Source organism: Chrysochloris asiatica, unplaced genomic scaffold, assembly GCF_000296735.1.
Source record: "Chrysochloris asiatica unplaced genomic scaffold, ChrAsi1.0 scaffold00160, whole genome shotgun sequence".
NCBI lineage: Eukaryota > Metazoa > Chordata > Mammalia > Afrosoricida > Chrysochloridae > Chrysochloris > Chrysochloris asiatica.
The window spans coordinates 452532-470315 of record NW_006408678.1 but is presented as its reverse complement, the minus strand read 5'-3'; the positions used below and the strand labels follow the sequence as shown (position 1 = coordinate 470315).

At 37.9% G+C, this 17784-nt stretch overlaps 1 protein-coding gene across 1 annotated transcript in view; it reads left to right on the top strand.

Moving 5' to 3' along the window:
• Positions 1 to 17784, top strand: part of KIAA1033 (KIAA1033 ortholog) — a 66413-nt gene that overhangs the window by 35756 nt on the left and 12873 nt on the right. Inside the window, exons 19-28 of the mRNA XM_006871074.1 lie at positions 617 to 722; positions 1678 to 1794; positions 4099 to 4267; positions 4405 to 4559; positions 6763 to 6837; positions 7264 to 7368; positions 8910 to 9044; positions 10732 to 10840; positions 15450 to 15516; positions 15993 to 16079. Of these exons, the coding sequence (XP_006871136.1) occupies positions 617 to 722; positions 1678 to 1794; positions 4099 to 4267; positions 4405 to 4559; positions 6763 to 6837; positions 7264 to 7368; positions 8910 to 9044; positions 10732 to 10840; positions 15450 to 15516; positions 15993 to 16079 (1125 nt within the window). The remainder of the gene's footprint in view (positions 1 to 616; positions 723 to 1677; positions 1795 to 4098; positions 4268 to 4404; positions 4560 to 6762; positions 6838 to 7263; positions 7369 to 8909; positions 9045 to 10731; positions 10841 to 15449; positions 15517 to 15992; positions 16080 to 17784) is intronic.

The window sequence follows — 17784 nt, the reverse complement described above, 5'->3', positions numbered from 1 at the left end:
ATGTTTTTGTTATTGTTTTGAGAAGCTGACATTTTTGCAGTTAGTGGCATGTAACTCTCCATCCTAGAACTTTCTATTTATGTTTATTATAAGATATTTAATCTTTTTTTTTTTTTTTTTGATCCAATGAAGTATGAATTGTTTACTTGGCAATGATTATAGAAGTGTTAAGTGTGACTTTTTTTTGGGGAGGGAGGTGGTTACAATTTTTAAAGAGACTTGGCCTTTCCAACTTTGAGACAAATAAAATGGTGATGCCAGTATTGCAAATGTGTAGTCACAGCAAATGATAGTGAACAGAACTGTATTTTAAACCACTGTGTTTTAAAAGTGTCTGTATTTTTCTGATGTCTTTTGAAACTAAAGCATATTTGCAGAATTCTGACCATGCTGGGTATTAGACTGTTTTGTTTAATTAAAAAAAAAAAAAGACTTTTCTATACTAAGTTTTGGATTAAGTGATGTTGTTTTTGGTAAGTGCTGTCTAGTTGGTTCTGACTCATAGCTGCCCTAATAGGGTTTTCCAGGAGCAACTGGTGGGTATGAACCACCAGCCTTTCATTATTCTTTGGTATACTTTTATTTTGGTGTCACTAATTACTACTTTATATTATAGAGTCCAAACACAATGTGACTGTTGTTTTTTATACTGGCACCGAGCCGTCTTCCCAATTTATTTAGATGATGTGTATGAAAATGCCGTTGATGCTGCAAGATTGCATGTAAGTAAACCACATCATAAAGAAGAAAGCCTTCACTAGTGTGTAACCGTCCTAATGATTTAAAGTAGAACAGTCTTTGACTTAGTAAATCATTTAAACATTGACTAGCTACTGTTTTGTACAATTATGTAATGACAGAGGAATCCATTAATATTGTTGATGTTGTTGTTAAGTGCTGTGGAGTCGGTTCCGACTCATAGAGACCCTGTACAGGGTTTCCGAGGCTGTAAATCTTTACGGGAGCAGAAAGCTTTATCGTTCTCCTGCGGAACAGCTGGGAGTTTTGAACTGCTGACCTTGAGGTTCACAGCCCGATCTGTAACCACTACGCTACCAGGACTCTTTAATATTATAGCTAATATTAATAATAAAGAAATTTATTTTAATGTCTTATATTTAACTTCTCCCTTCGTATTGCTCATCATTGTTACTTCACTGGATTCTAGTTTTTGTCACAATAGCTTGACATTTATTTGATCCACAAAGTTCATATTATTCAAATCTTCCTTTTTCTTGAAGGGAGTAAGTGTGTTTGAATTCTCAAGACAGAAAAGGATAAGTGAATGTGAATTTTTGTGTATTTAAAGTATTTGTATGACTTAGTGAGTGAGCATGGTGGCTCCTTACAACAAGCACAAGGTCTAGGGTTGAAGCCCGCCAGCCGCTCCATGGAGGAATAAGAAGAGGCTTTCTGCTTCTGCGAAGATTTAAAGCCTTGGAAACCCTCCTATACAGCATCTCTGTGAGTCGGAACTAACTCGATTGCACTTAACATCAACAACATACGTTAATGAATAAAACCATGCTCTGTTTCATTTAGGGAAGCAAGATAATCTTGTGGGAAACACTGTTTTTTTCAGATTGAAAGTTTGTCTTTTGAGATAGATAACTTTTTTTGATGTTGTTTAGGTTGGACATGCGGTCTCTCTAAATTCACGTTTACCGTTTTTCCTAGTACATGTTCAGTGCATTACGTGACTGTGTACCTGCTATGATGCATGCAAGACATTTAGAGTCCTCTGAAATTCTGCTGGATTGCTATGACAAGGAAATTATGGAAATTCTAAATGAGGTAACATGTGAGATTGAAAACTTAAAACTTGTTTTTGGAATGCAGTGTCTAGAAAACATGTTTGGACCAAATTGATCTTTTATTAACATTACTAATTTATAATTTTAAAACACATGGGATCATCATGAGTCAGAATCGACTTGATGGCAACTAATGCCAACAATAGTATTTATAAACCACTGTGACAAGCAGAGGGATTGATTGTAGTTACATTATCGCTATCATGCTAACTTGGTCTGTTAATTCTTGAATTTTATATAGAAAACTGGACTGGAAGTTTGGAAAATTTTCTTTTTACTTTAGGGAATAATAGCACTGAGTCTTATAAAACATTTGGAATTTAATTTCTATCATGTGATCTTTTTATTTGGAGAAAAGAATTAAGAATGAGTACACATCACAGGGTTAACAAATTTAGGCTTACATAACTTCTTATGTTAACTATTCTTACTTGGAAACGATTATATGAGGGGACTCCAGAAAGTTTGTGGGAAAATGCCATCATCTTTTCATTCCATTATTCACAAACTTCTTGAAGCCCCTTGTCTGTGTTTGGCCAGCTTGTCGAACTCCATTGTAACCTAGAAAAGATCATTGATTTTGATTTTTAAGTTTCTTTAGCTTGATGAATTTGTGTTTTTATACATACACACATATATATATATATATATATGTTGTTGTTATGTGCCGTGGAGTTGGTTCCGACTCATAGCGACCCTGCACAGGGTTTCCTTAGGGTAGCGTAGTGGTTACGAATCGGTCTGCGCACCGCAAGGTTGTTGGTTCGAAACTACCAGCTGTTCCACGGAAGACAGATGAGGCTTTCTCCTTGCGTAAAGATTTACAGCCTCAGAAACCCTGTACAGGGTCGCTATGAGTCGGAACCGACTCCATGGCACATAACATCATGTTGTTGTTGTTGTGTGCCGTGGAGTCAGTTCCAACTCATAGCGACTCTACACAGGGTTTCCGAGGCTATAAATCTTTACGGGAGCAGACCACCTCATCTTTCTCCCGCGGAACCGCTGGTAGTTTCGAACTGCTGACCTTGCGGCTTGCAGCCCAATTCATAACTACTACACTACCAGAGCTCATATATATATTTAATTGTTTATTGTGACTTGAGTTAGGGTTTATAGACAAATTCATCACTTTACATTCAACAAATTGCACACTTGGTTTCATCTTAATGATTCCAGTCCCCACCATGCAATGATAGTTATCGTACAGGATTTCTTCCTTGTGCCTCCGATTTACATCTGATATTTCACAAATGAACAAAGCAGAAACATTTGATGTACACATACAAAACAAAATATACATATATTCATATAAATGTCCAAAGGACACATTCTGTAAGCCAGCCTCCTGCATATAGGCACACACAGTCTCTTAGTTCATGAGCCTAGAGCCCACAGCTGCTGTGTCTCTCCACACCACCATCTCTGCTGTAGCCACTTTTCTAGGTAAGGATCTCATGCTCTGCTCATGCTCTTCCTTCTTAATGATTCTGGGATTGTTTGGTTTTGAGATGAAAGATTACCTATTCTCCCTTTTTAAGTACACATCTCCTGTAATTATGGTTGTGACCATCACAGTTAATCCTGCTAACAATTACAATTGAATTATAAGATCCTATCACATCATCTCCATCCCTTTTCAACAGATCCATCTGGAAAACAGAGATATTATTCAGTGGAGATTCTACCTACTCTCTCATTCTGAAACTAAGCACACTCCTGATTTTGGGGATTTTTAAAAGGATTATTAAAGGACACTTGTTTTCCTGTCTTGCATGTTTTCAGGGTCTGTCTCATGTGTTGACTGCTCCCTTATGTTTTTGCTCCCTCTGCTTTAAGTATTAATACTGAATACATGTTCTTTACTAATGAAGTTATCACGAACTAGCCTTTAATTTTATTTTCAAGGATATTAAACTATAAGTACTAATGAAAGCAAAGGCTTGAGATTTATTTAACTGCTCCCTAATCAAAAGAATTGGTTTAAAATGGAAAGCAAAGTAATTTTGACTTTCCCAATAAAAATAAGGTTTTATTATGAACTATTTACTAAGAACCACACCAGGTTAACATTTTTCCCATCACAATAAGTAGAAAGCCTAATTCCAAATCCTCATGGTTGTTTTGATTACACATACTACGTTTAATGTCCAAGTTAATGTCTACTAAGAACTCACTGACTATCAAACTGTAAATGGCAAAGCTGAAGCACCAAGGGAGGTAAAAATTCACTGGAATGTCATTTTGACATATTTGATTATGATATCAATTCTTTTGTGAATAGCACTTGTTGGACAAATTGTGCAAAGAAATTGAGAAGGATCTGCGCCTTTCTGTGCACACGCACTTAAAATTGGATGACCGAAACCCTTTCAAAGTTGGCATGAAAGACCTGGCCCTCTTCTTCTCTCTGAACCCAATTCGGTTTTTCAATCGTTTCATTGACATTCGAGGTATGTGTCTTGCTTTCCTATCAGTGTGTTCTTAATGCTCAAAGACAAGTTAGTGCATTCCCCTTTCCATTTCTTTTCTTTTCCTTTTCTGCTGGTTCATGATTCAAACTGTTCTTCCATCTTTTTTCCCACGGTAGCATATGTAACTCACTACCTGGACAAGACTTTCTACAATCTGACAACAGTAGCTCTTCACGACTGGGCCACGTACAGTGAAATGAGGAACTTAGCTACGCAGCGTTATGGACTGGTTATGACAGAGGCGCATCTCCCTAGTCAGACTCTGGAGCAGGTATAGTAGCAGTTGTGTGGCTGCTGTATGCTGACAGGGTGTCTTTAAGAAGTCTTTTTCTGCTTTAAGGAAATTTCTGCTTAAAGGAAATACCCTTTTTTCTTTCTTTTTTTAGAAATGAAGCCTCATACTTGGTAAGAGCAAAATATTAAACAGTAGGATAAGCACTGGACTGCTAATGCAAGATTGATTGTTTAAACCTACCAGCAGTTCCTGGGAAAACCTATACAGGGTCTCTTTGATTTGGAACTGACTCAGTGACACTTAAAACAATGTTCTCTGTGAAAGCATCTACCACAGGCTCTCTGATTACAACCAGCTTTCTATCGAGTATTTGAAACACACATAGATTTTCAGAAACATTAGCATATTGAGGTAACCTCTGCAGAATTGTAAATAAATCAGTCAAGGTCATGGTTATGGACTTTAGCCCTGGGTGTAGTGTGGTGCTGTGAGTTAAAGCGCTGGACTGCAAAGGCTGTTAGGACTACCAGGTTGACGGTTCAAGCTCACCCCAGCTGTTCCTTGGAAATACTATACAAGGCTGCTATGGGTTGGAATTGACTCAACGGCACTTAACAACAACAACAATAGTATGTATGCCTTTATGTGGCACTGTGGAATTGCAGGGTTGGCGGTTCTAACCCACCAGCTGCTCCTTGGAAACTCTCTACTGGGTTGCTATGAGTTGGCAGTGACTCATCAGCACTTAACAATCACAGTATGTATGTAACCTTTAACATCTTAGGAAAAATGCTTAAGCATATTTGTTTATAAATGTGTCTGGTTTTAACATGAGGAATGTCAAGAAGCATTTGGTTTTGTTCATTCAGTGAGCTAATTTACAATATACCAATATCATGAGTATAATAGTTTATGTTTCTAGGTAATTTACATATAATTATTGCTAAAATAATCCAGACTTGTCTCATACTTGTGTATTTACCCCCAAACACTGAATTCTGTTTCAGAATTTCTATAGTTACACCTCCAGGGCCATCACTAGTCTTTTATCCTGCTGCACGTAGACTGTTGCTAGGACTGGTTTCATTTTAGCACTAAGCTAGGTATAGAGGTACACTCAAAGAATACATAGAAACCTTCATCTCAGTATTCATAATCTAATGGGAGAGAAAAACGAGGAAACAAATTTTTAGATGATAAAAGCTATAATAAATATATAATCAATGAGTTCTAATTAGGAAGCTATAGTGATGGCACCTGACAACAACAACAAGTGATATCATTGGGAATTAGAATAATATCTGAAGAATGATAGATTCTTAATAGATAATGCACACGTTAAGGGTCTGTTATAATCAGAAAGTCCCAATGTATTACTGTAAGACAAGCACCGGACTGTTAGCCACATGGTTCAAACACACCAGCTGGTCTTTGGAACCCCTATACAGAGTCAAACAACAACAATTATAATCAAAAGAAGCATAAGGATTTGGAATTCTACTTTCTAAGTGCCATGGGTTCTGCCTCTTACTAGCTATTTGACCTAGAAGGAGTTTCTTAGATTCAGTTACTTCATCTATGACATTATCAGAATCTTTGACAGGAGAGATTCCTTTCAGAATCTGAAAGGAGAGCACAGTAGCTCTGTAGGATAAGCACTAGACTGCAACCCACAAAGTCAGCAGTTCGAGCCCACCGGCTGCTCTATGGGAGAAAGATGAGACTTTGCTCCTGTAAAGAGTTCCAGCCTCTGAAACTTTACACATACCAAGTCTCTGAGTCAGAACTGACTTGATGCCACTTAACAAGAAGTATCTGAAAACTATATAGTAGGTATTTAGCAGTGTTCTCCAACGTCTCTCAACAACCTTTAGAATTTAGCCATGAGTTTACTCTGTTAAAAATGTGGTGATCCTTAGGAAGACAAGCCAGAATCTTCTCAGTGAGAGTGAGGAAAATGATTGGGCTCGTGGACCTCTGAATGCTTCCATTTCAGTGTTCCTGACTACATAAAGCGGGGGCGGGGAGAGTAAACCACCAGGAGGCCACCGAGGAGGTATCCTGATTGTCCATTTCAGAAGGCTCTTTTAACCTTTGCTGTCATACCTTTGGTGTGGTGGTTCTTTCTTGAAAATTATTGGATGATTGTTGGGAAACCTAATATAATCAAAAAGTATTTCTGTTGATGTAAGTTTAACTGATTAATAATGGTCTAACTTCTATGTGGATTGTGTTTTAGGGTCTGGATGTTTTGGAAATTATGAGAAACATTCATATATTTGTGTCTCGATACCTCTATAATCTCAACAATCAGGTGAGTGGGTTTTAGAAATTTTTTTTCATATGGGTGACTATAGTGGGAATGGCAAGGAATTGATTTGTTGTTAGAAGAAAAATACTTGTTAATATGAGGCCCTTCACCTGATGTTCTATGTGTTTGTTGGTTTGGTTTTTTAATGTTAGATTATAAATTGGGTGAAGTTTATAGGGCAGATAAGTTTGCCATTCAACAATAAGGAATTAATTCTTAATGGGTGAAAATTAGTCATATAAACTAAAAAACAATTGCTGTAGAGATAATCATGTGTATTCCTTTGTTTTGACTGTACTATTTTCTGGGATAACTTGTCAATTAGATTGTCTTTAATGAAGTAGCTTTGAAAATTTTCTCTGGATAACCATCTGGTCAGTATTTGCTGTGGATTGTGTTGTTATTAAGTATGACTTTGTTTCATTGTAGATCTTTATTGAACGGACAAGCAATAACAAACATTTGAATACTATTAATATTCGGCACATTGCTAATTCCATTCGAACACATGGCACAGGAATCATGAATACCACAGTAAGAACTTTGGGGGTGGCAGGGAGTGGTAGTAGATCCCTGTGTAGTAGTTTATAGTTTTTGACAATCTGGTAAACATACTGCATTTCTGTTTTTGAGGTTGGTATTATTAATGTACTGCATGTGATGGATGCTCTGTAGTATGCAGTCACTTAGAGATACTTTGCCTTTACCTCAGGGTCGTTACTATCAGTAGTGTTGGGGATTGAGGAGAAGAACATAGATTCCATGGAGTCTCAGAAAGTGAGTCACATCGTTCAGACACTTTTCATGAGAAACTTATTGGGGGTAGTTAGAATTGATGCAGTGGCAGTGGGCTGCCTGTTATGTGCATGATTGTTTGGTAGTTGACAGAGAGGTCAAGGAAGAATTTATCCTTCACACAGGATCCCTATGTGGATAACTCCCATTACTGAGGATGTTTTGTGTATCTTAAGCTCTGCTCTGAGCACTGTTGTTGTTAAATGCTGTCAAGTTGGTTCCAACTCTTAGTGACCCTGTATAGGGTTTCTGAGGAGCGGCTGGAGAGCTTGAACCGCTGACCTTGCAGTTCAGCGCATTAATAACCCAAAGTGATATGGTCCCTGTTGGTATGGTGATTACAGTCCACTGAAGGATCTAGATGTTGATCAGCTAATCACACTAATGAATGTAAACGAACGACTGAAGGATAGAAGGATGCCTTTGTTAGGACAGCATATAATGGGGAAACCATATTCTGGTTGCTGGCCTAGGGAGGGGAGGGACAGAGAGGGAGGGACCCTGTAGGCAGTCATATCCTGTCCTGTAAGAAGAGGGGGATCTCCATGAGAAGTTCTTGTAGGAAGAGTTGAGATCTGAAACCATTGCAAGGAGGAGAACCTTCCATAGAGGGAGGTCAGCATGTGCAAAGGGCCTCTGGTAGAGGGGATGGTGCATTGGAGCAGAAAGTAGTGCCCAAGAAGTTATAGGGAAGGTGGTAAAGGTGAGGCTGAGTAGTAGGCGGAGGTCACAGGTTGCATGTAAGGATTTGTTGAGGCTATTGGTCTGGATCTGTAGAGCCTTGAGAAGCATTTTGGGGATTTTGAGCAGATGACTGGCTGTAGTGTGGACTGTTGACTGAAGGGAGCAGTAGTAGAATGGCCTGTTGGGAGGAACCTAAAGTAGCGTAAGCAAGAACATAGTTTCTTAAGCTAAGGTGCTTTCAGGTGAGGTCCAAGAGCATCCTGTTTCTTACTTTCAGTTCATTCTGGAATGTGGTTAGTAATAAGCAATATTAGAGATGTAGAAATACAGTGTGGCTTAAAAACCAGAGTCTTCAGTCTGGTTTTGTGATTACTGTAGCTCCTAATCCTCTTATTAGACTGTTTTCTGTTTTGTTAGTAATGATGTAGAGGATCTTACAAATATTTTTATGGACAGTATAAAACTTCATTTATTTAAATATTATCAGGTTAAATTAGACCTTTTAAATAGTGATTTTAGATCATTGTTACTCAGTAGCATTGATTTAAATTTTATTTTCATATTAACTTCGTCAATATTTTGAATTTTGATTATAGGTTAATTTCACCTACCAGTTTTTGAAAAAGAAGTTCTATATATTTAGCCAGTTTATGTATGATGAACATATCAAATCCAGATTGATTAAAGATATTCGATTTTTCCGGGAAATCAAGGACCAAAATGATCATAAGGTATTCTGTGTATTCTTTCTGATTCAGCTGTTCAGGGCATAGCAAATGTTTATCTAAAATTCATTATTTATATCTTGACTTGGTTTTTAGCAGATTTAAAGTATAAGGAAAAATTAAATGATTAATGTCAACTTTTCTTGAACTTAATACAAAAGCAATGCATGCTCATTTTGGAACAGTTAAATAATGTAAAGTACGTAAAACAAATGTGCCCCCCCCCCCCTTCTCTTCCCTCCTAATCCTATTTGCTACTGATAACTGTAGTTGACAATAGAATCTGATGGCTTTCATGTATCTATGGATGGTGAAGTGAAAAGCCTGCTCAGTTGTATGTGATATAAGTCTGGAGGATGTGTCACCATGTGGATAAAGGACCAGCAGGCTGAGAGGGTTGTGTCACTTAGTTCCCACGTCCAAAACGATTTTAATGACCCTTAAAGTTTAGAGTCTCTGGGTGGCACAAATGGCTAAGTACTCAATGAATAACCTAAAGGTACCTGGAGGTACCTCAGAGGAAAAGCTTGGTGATCTATTTCAAAAAGTTCACAGCCTCAGAGAGCGCAGTTCTGCTCTGACATACATGGGGCATCGTGAGTTGAAATTGACTCCATGGCAACTGGTTACCAGTTCCTAAGGTTCATTTAATTCCAGCCCTCTCATTTATTAGTTCTCTTCAATATCAGAACAGCAAAATATTACTTTTTAGTGAAATAATGTAATAACATGGCTAACTGTTGTTAAGTGCCATTGATTCGGTTCTGACTCATACTGACCCTGTATAGGGTTTCTGAAGAGTGACTGATGAACTTGAACTATCAACTTTGTGGTTCAGACAGACTTTGCAGTCTAACACATTAACCCACAGCACCGTAGCAGGACTCCAAAAATTTCTAATTATAAAAAATCGCCAATTGTTGTTGTTAAGTGCCATTGAGTCAGTTGTGACATATATGATACAGGGTTTCCGAGAAGTGTCTGATGAGCTTGAACGGCCAACCTTGCAGTTCAGACTAACTACAGTCTAGCACATTAACCCACAGCAACACACCAGGACTCCAAAATTGCTAATTATCAATCTAATAAAACAAGGAGTTAGAGTTGTCCATAGAGAACTGTACAATCTCATTTTTACTGGAACAGAAATTATGAATATTTAGAGACATTATCATGCTATTATGTAAAAATTGCTTTTGTTATTGTTATAAAATGGTAATTTTCTTACTTTCTTAGTCAAATAAGGTTGGAAAGATAATTTCTTATTGGTGATGGCTACTAGAAATTTTAGCCCTACTGATGAATGATAATTGGGAAGGAATGTGTTTATAAGTCCCTGAATCCCTTCAGTCCACAGAAATGCTGAGCCCATGTCTCTGCACAAATGTGTCTGGGAGGAATTGGTCTCTTTTCCCTATCTTAACAGAGACTCATGCATGTGGTGAGGAACTGAAGTTTAATGGCGTTGATTTTTATTTCCCCTAGTTAATATCAAAAAGAAAAATGTTCACTTTATGTGGACATTGAACACTGGTAATTTTTTGCTCTATAAATTTTTTTGTCACAATTGAGTGATATAGATATATATTTTTTAAAGCACAGTGGGAATACAAAATTCAAAAAGAGATTGACATAGTTGATTTGGTAGGCAATTTATGTTTTAATAAAGGTAGTCTTAAAATTATCTTTCTAGTATCCTTTTGAAAGAGCAGAAAAATTCAATCGCGGCATCAGAAAACTTGGAATATCACCAGAGGGACAGAGCTATCTTGATCAATTCAGGCAGCTCATCAGTCAGATAGGTAAGTAATTAGAACAGCTTTGGAAAAGATAGTCTAAATCCTAAGGATCTTTGTCATATATTAATTATCTCATACATTGTTTTTATGCTAATAATGCAAGCGTGCCTTTTACATTTGACAATTGTGCTTCAGTGTAAGTGCTGGACGTTTTTTAAAACACGTTGTTATAAAAAATTTAGCATAGCACTCTTAAGAGGTTGGAGGAGTCAGCGGTTGGCAAACAAATGTTGAAGGCTCACGTTATTTATGTGAAATTCAGTAAACAGCTTGGACTCAGTTGTGTTCCACTAGGATAATTTTCTTATAAAAAAAAATTCAGATGTTATTAGACTGTTGATGCAGAAATAATTGATAGACTGTAGGCTAATGTAAGTTACAAAGAACTCTTCAATTAAGTTTAAAATAAACTTAATAAGTAACTCACTTCAAAGGCCTTATTCATAATTATAAATCAGTTGTTGTGACGTGCCATCAAGTTTGTACCAACTCTTAGCCACCCTGTCTGTGTAAAGTGGTTCCTTCAAGTAACAGCCTAAGTGGAAGGTATAAAACATTTGCCTGAAAAGATGATAATTTAAGTTAACAAGTTAGTTACCTATAAACTTAAAGATAAGGTAGTGAATGTTTTAATTTTCCTAACTGGTAGCATATTGGATTAAGAGCTGAGCTGCTAACTGCCAGGTCAGCAGTTGAAATTGACCAGTCCTTCCATGGGCGAACAATGAGGGTCCCTGCGCCCATCATGCTTTACAGCTTCAGAAGCCCTATGCACGGCTGCCGTGAGTTGAAACTGACTCGGTGACACACAACCACCAACCATCACATCATTTCCTACTTACACATGAAATTCCTTGCCTGTCCTTATGCTATTTAAGGTAGTGCTAACATTTTAAAATGTGATATATTACATTAAAAAGCAAGATTTAAAAAGCATATATAAAATTGTATACTAAGAGTTTTTGATAACACATTTTCTCTAATTATTGGCTTCAAAGTAACCTGTGCTGTGGGCATCCAGTCACAGTATAAAGATGGAGAAAGAGAAACTCAGAGATATAAGTTGTGTTGTTGGGCCTTAAAGTAGGCTTTTCAGTTCTAAAACCAAAGGAGTTCATGTTTTTCATAGTTGTAGACACCAGGTAATTAGTAAATTCTGAACTGGTTTTTGTTCTACTGCTACTGTAGCAAAAACTACTTCAAATGTGAAAGAAAAATTTTATTTTCTCAGTTTTGGAAACTAGAAGTCTGAATGCAGGGGGATGCTCTAGAGCAGGGGTGGACAACCAATTTTCTGCCAGATTTTATAACACCATTCGTGGGCTGTACAACATTATCAATTAAAAAATTAGCCTGTTAATTAACTCACTCCTAATGTGATGGCTGGGGAGTCCTGGTGTGGCGCTGTGGGTTAATGCACCAGACTGCAAAGCCGTTTGAACTGCAAAGCTGGCAGTTCAAGCTCACCAGCTGCTCCTTGGAAACCCTATACAGGATCGCTATGGGTCAGAACCGACTCCACAGCACTTAACAGAAACAACAACAACAACAACAGTGTGATGGCTGAAGGAGCTCTGGTAGCGTAGTGGTTATGAATCGGGCTGCTAATCTCAGGGTCAGCAGTTGGAAACGACCAGCTGTTCCACGGGACAAAGATGAGGCTCTGCTCCTGTAAAGATTTCTAGCCTTGGAAACCCTGTACAGGGTCGCTGTGAGTCGGAACCGACTCCATGGCACATTACAACAACAATGTGATGGCTAGAGTCCTGGTGTGGTACTGTGGGTTAAAATGCGTCAGACTGCAAAGCCTTTTGAACTGCAGGGTCAGTGGTTCAAGCTCACCAGCTGGTGCTTGAAAACCCTACACAGGGTCGCTATGGGTCTAAACCGACTTGATGGCACTTAACACACACAATGTTGATGGCTGGAGTCCTGGTGTGGCGCTGCAGGATAATGCACTGGACTGCAAGGTCGGTTTGAACCAAAAGGTCAGTGATTCAAACCCACCTGCCGCTCTTTTTAAATGCTATACAGGGTCACTGTGAGTTGGAAATGACTCACTGGCACTTAACAACACTTGCGTGATGGCTGAAACTGCAGTTGCCTGGGCAGGACAGACCAAATGATCTCGCGAGCCTTATACGGCCCTTGGAGTGCTGGTGTGGCGCTGTGGGTTAATGTGCTGGACTACGAAGTCGGTGTGAACCACAAGGTCAGCAGTTCAAGCTCACCAGCTGCTCCTCAGAAACCCTATACAGGGTTGCTATGGTTTGGAACCTACTCAACGACACTTAACACCAACATAGGGCCCTTGGGCCGTACATTCCCCACCCCTCCTTTAGAGGAAGGTCCTTCTTTGTCTATATCAGCTTATAGTAGCTGTTGGCAATCCTTGGCATTCTTGGGCTTGTAGATCATTTATAAGCCTTGTTAAATGAGTGATCTCACCTGGGAGCAAAATGAAGCCTCTTAGTTTTATAATCTGCCTGCTGAAGTAATCACATTTATTGAATGGTTGTTGTTGTTGTTGTTGTTGTTGTTAAGTGCCATCGAGTCGGTTCTGACCCATAGCGACCCTGTACAGGGTTTCCGAGGGTGTAAATCTTTACAGGAGTAGAAAGCCTCATCTTTCTCCCGAGGAAAGGCTGGTAGTTTCGAACCGCTGACCTTACGGTTCGCAGTCCGATTCGTAACCACTACGTTACAACATGCTAATACTTTATATGTTAACATTTATTATATACTAAATTCTTCCCATATTTTTACTAATTTAAAACTCACCTGTATTGTGAAGTATTATTTCCATTCTTGCATTTCACGGGTACTTATTGAGGATATTAAATGTGTTTAGGTGTTCTGTATTACAGTAAACTAAGGTTGCTTCTCTCATGAAGCTTTAATTTAACAGCTGAGGACACTCAGAAGATAACTTGACCTAGATCAAAGTATGTTAGTGAGAGGAAAGTTGTGCAGTGATTAAGTATAAAAACTCTGAATCTGATGACCTGGGTTCAACTCTCGCCTCTATCATACGTTGATCAGTCCAAAGATTGATCTGACAGTTTGGAGGAAAACAAAGCAACTACTTACTTCATTTTTGTAATATGCACATTAAAACTATATTTTAATATTCTTTCTCATATTGGGATAGGCCTTAAAATAGATTCAATGATTTCTACTTTGTGAGGTCGTGTAAAACCTCTGATCGGATCATGTATGTAAAGCATTGTTGTTAAATGCCATTGAGTTGGTTCTGATTGATAGTTTCCGAGGAACAGTTTGTGGATTTGAACTGCTGATGTTGAGGCTAGCAGTCCAGTGCTTATCCTACAGCACCACACCTGGAGCATGTGGGGCTGTAGTACTGACGAAATGTTAGCTGCTGCTTACCTTTTTGTATGTTCTTTCTCTCAGCTCAGTTCAGTTCATTTCAGTTCAATGATTGTTGAGTTGACTCTGAACTGGGCCATTTTGGGTATAGGGATTCAGAGTAAAGAAAACAAAAGCCTTTCATTCTGATGCGGGCAGACACAAAATGGTGTATACTATGTCAGTGATAAGTGCTGTGAAGATGTAAACATGGGGTAAGGAGTGCTGTATCTTCAGTGAAAGTTCTGGTGGGGTTGCAGATGAATAAGGGCCTAAATAAAGTGAGGAACTGAACCGTGGAAAAGAGCATTGCAGACACAGATGAGTCAGTGGGAAGCCTGTATCTGTGTAGCTTCTTTAGGACACCCAGGGCCTGGAGTGGAGTTAATGAAGACAAGAGTGGGAGGGTCTGACAGCAGAACTGCCTCAGGGGGCAAAACAGTGCAGGGCTGAGCTGAGTTCGGAAGCTGTACGGATTTTAGTCTGAGATGGAAAGCCATCGGAGAGTTTTCAGAAAAAGAGTGATTGGCTCGGACTTAGTTTCAAACGAATCACTAGTTGCTGTGCAGATAAAAGATGGGCAGCAGGACAGGGCAGGGCAGGGTGCTGGCTAGCAGTGGAAGTGGGAGACTCTGGAGGCCGTTGAAGAAGTGGCGGTGGTTTGGAATAGGGGAATTGCTGTGAAGGTGATGAACAGTTATTGAATTCAGATTATATTTGGAAAGCAGAGCAAGTTAATCTGCCCACAGATTGGCTATGAAGTGTGAGAGAAAACCAGGAGTCAGGGATGACTCAGGACATTGGCCAGAGCACCTGGGAGGATAGATTTGCCAGTGTTTGAGATAGGAAATATAATTGAGAAAGATCTTGAGTTTGATTTGGACATACTAATTTTTAAATTCTTCTTAGATATGTAGAGTAGAAAAGCCTAACATTCAGAGAAGGCCAGACCAAAGATTTTCAGTGTGAGAGTAAAGAAATTATGGATAAGGAATTTTAAAAATATTTTTTTCTATGCAATCATCTTTTAAATTTTTTGATTTCCTAAAGGAAAGTTAAATTTAAAAATAAAAAATTTAGACGCGTACAGGTATGGAACAAGACCTAAGTTAAACCACAGGAGACGCTGTTGGTACTTAGGAGTGGAGGCATTGATACTGACTGCTTTCTAATCACTGTATTCCTGGCTATTAGAGCTCAGAGGTATTTATAGAAAATCTGACTGTGTGTGTGTGTTTTTAAGGTAATGCTATGGGTTACATACGAATGATAAGATCTGGTGGTCTTCACTGTAGCAGCAATGCCATTAGGTAAGGAAGCGACATCATTTTGCCTTGTTTATGTCATTTACATATTTATGTCATTTAAATTGTTATTGTAAGTAGCATTGCAGAGGATGTGTTTGTTCTTATTGGTGTATTTAAAGATTATCTAGGGAAAGAAAATCATTAATTCTACTAGTTGAATTTTTTACTCCATAAATTGTAAGACTGTAGGAGAACTTTAAAAGTCTGTATTGCTTTTAAAGTTACATTTAATTTATGTTATCTATACTACAGTTTGTGAATGACCTTAGATATTACTTGAATTTAAGGATTAAAATTTGGTTATTCATATCTAAAAAATAATTTTGGTACTGAAGATGTAATGCTAATAATATAACTGAAATAACAATTTCTTTCCAAATAATGTAGTTGAAAATTTTAGAGTCCTACGGTACTATTTTCGTATATGTAGCAAATGCTGCTATATCTTACTTTACTATGTTCTTTCACAAATGATGTAGATTTGTACCTGATCTTGAAGATATTGTGAATTTTGAAGAACTAGTAAAAGAAGAAGGTCTTGCAGAAGAAACATTAAAAGCAGCAAGGTAATTTAATTTTGAAAGAATCTAAATTTGGAGATTTAAAAAGTACAAGTTTAAATTGTATAAAGCATTAAAGAGGGGACTAAAGGATAATGTTTAAAACAGTTTACGTGTTGGTATTATGCAGGCTGTGGTCTTAGTTATGAGATATAATCAGGGTTGTTTTTTTTTTTTTCCGTATTTTTAAGATGATGGTATTCTAAGACCTTTCCAACTTCATTAAAAAGCTATTTTCTAGAATGTGCTATGTACTGTAGTAGACACTAGGCATATATAGCTTTTCAGTATTGAAATGTGACTAGTCCAAGTTGACACATGCCAAATAAACAGTTGGGAAAGTTGAGTATATATATATATAAAAGGTCAAATAGCTCAATAATTAATTTCACCTATTTATTTTTATTTTTTTAAAAAATGTAGCCCCTAGACAACTGAAAGTTATGTGGCTAACATTGTTTGTCCTCACCAGTGCTGCTCGGGAATACAGGTCCATCCTTCCTTCTCTTCCAGAGCAGCACTCCCAGTACCCCAGCCACTAATGCGTATGGCTACGGACCTTCTCCAGTCCCACTAATGGAGCTGAGGAGAACTACATTTTATGTTTTATTTGAGTTTAAATTTAAACAGCCAGAGGCTATCATATTGGGCCCTACAGATTAACAAACTTGAATCAGTAGTGGTTTTGTTATGTAACTTAAAAACTTTAGAGAAGAAAGTATACAGAATTGTTAGGAATTTGTCAGGAATATATTGTGGATTTTGTTACTATCAATTAAAACAGTTTATTGAGTCAGGCATGAATGGGCATCCCTGGACATACTACGGATAATTTGAATGTTGTAAATAATAACGGTAGGAGTAGATGCTAATATATTGAATTTAATGATAATGCTAAGAAAGGATGAGAGAGAAGAGGAAAACCTCATTTTTATAGAAGAATTCCAGCTAAATAAATGTGAATGGCATGATAAAATTAAGAAAACAAATTACCATTTTGCTGTTAACACCGTAATAACTAAAAATCAGGGAAGACTGTAAAAGATTGGATGAAAAGTTGTTTGAGAACAGAAATGACGTATTAGTCACAAAGAGGGGAATTTATCTATAGTGAAGAGACTGGTATATACCACCTTAATCAAGTGATCAAATTTAGTATCACCAATAATGGGACCACCACTTGTGGGTTAGTGTGTGGTACTGTGGTGGCTTGTATGTTGCTGTCATTCTGGAAGCTATGCCACTGCTGTTTTAATACCAGCAGGGTCACCCATGGTGGACAGGTTTCAGATGAACTTCCAGATGAAGACAGACTAGGATGAAGGAGATAGGGACTACTTTCAAATACTTACACAGAAAACCTTATAAATAGCAGTGGAACACTGTCAAATACAGTACCAGAAGGTGAGTCCCTCAGGTTGGAAGGCAGTCAAAATATGACTGGGCAAGAGCTGCCTCCTCAAAGTAGAGTTGAATGTAATGACGTGACTGAAGTAAAGTCTGCAGGACCTTCATTTGCAGATGGGGACAACTCAAAATGAAGAGACACAGCTGTAAACATCCATTAATAATCAGAACATGGAATGTATGTAGTGTGAATCTAAGAAAATTGGAAATTGTCAAAAATGAACTGGACACCTATGGATGCAGTAGCTCAAAAGAGGGAACAAATCTTTACAGCAAGGATCATTCCCACCCCCTCCATACACAG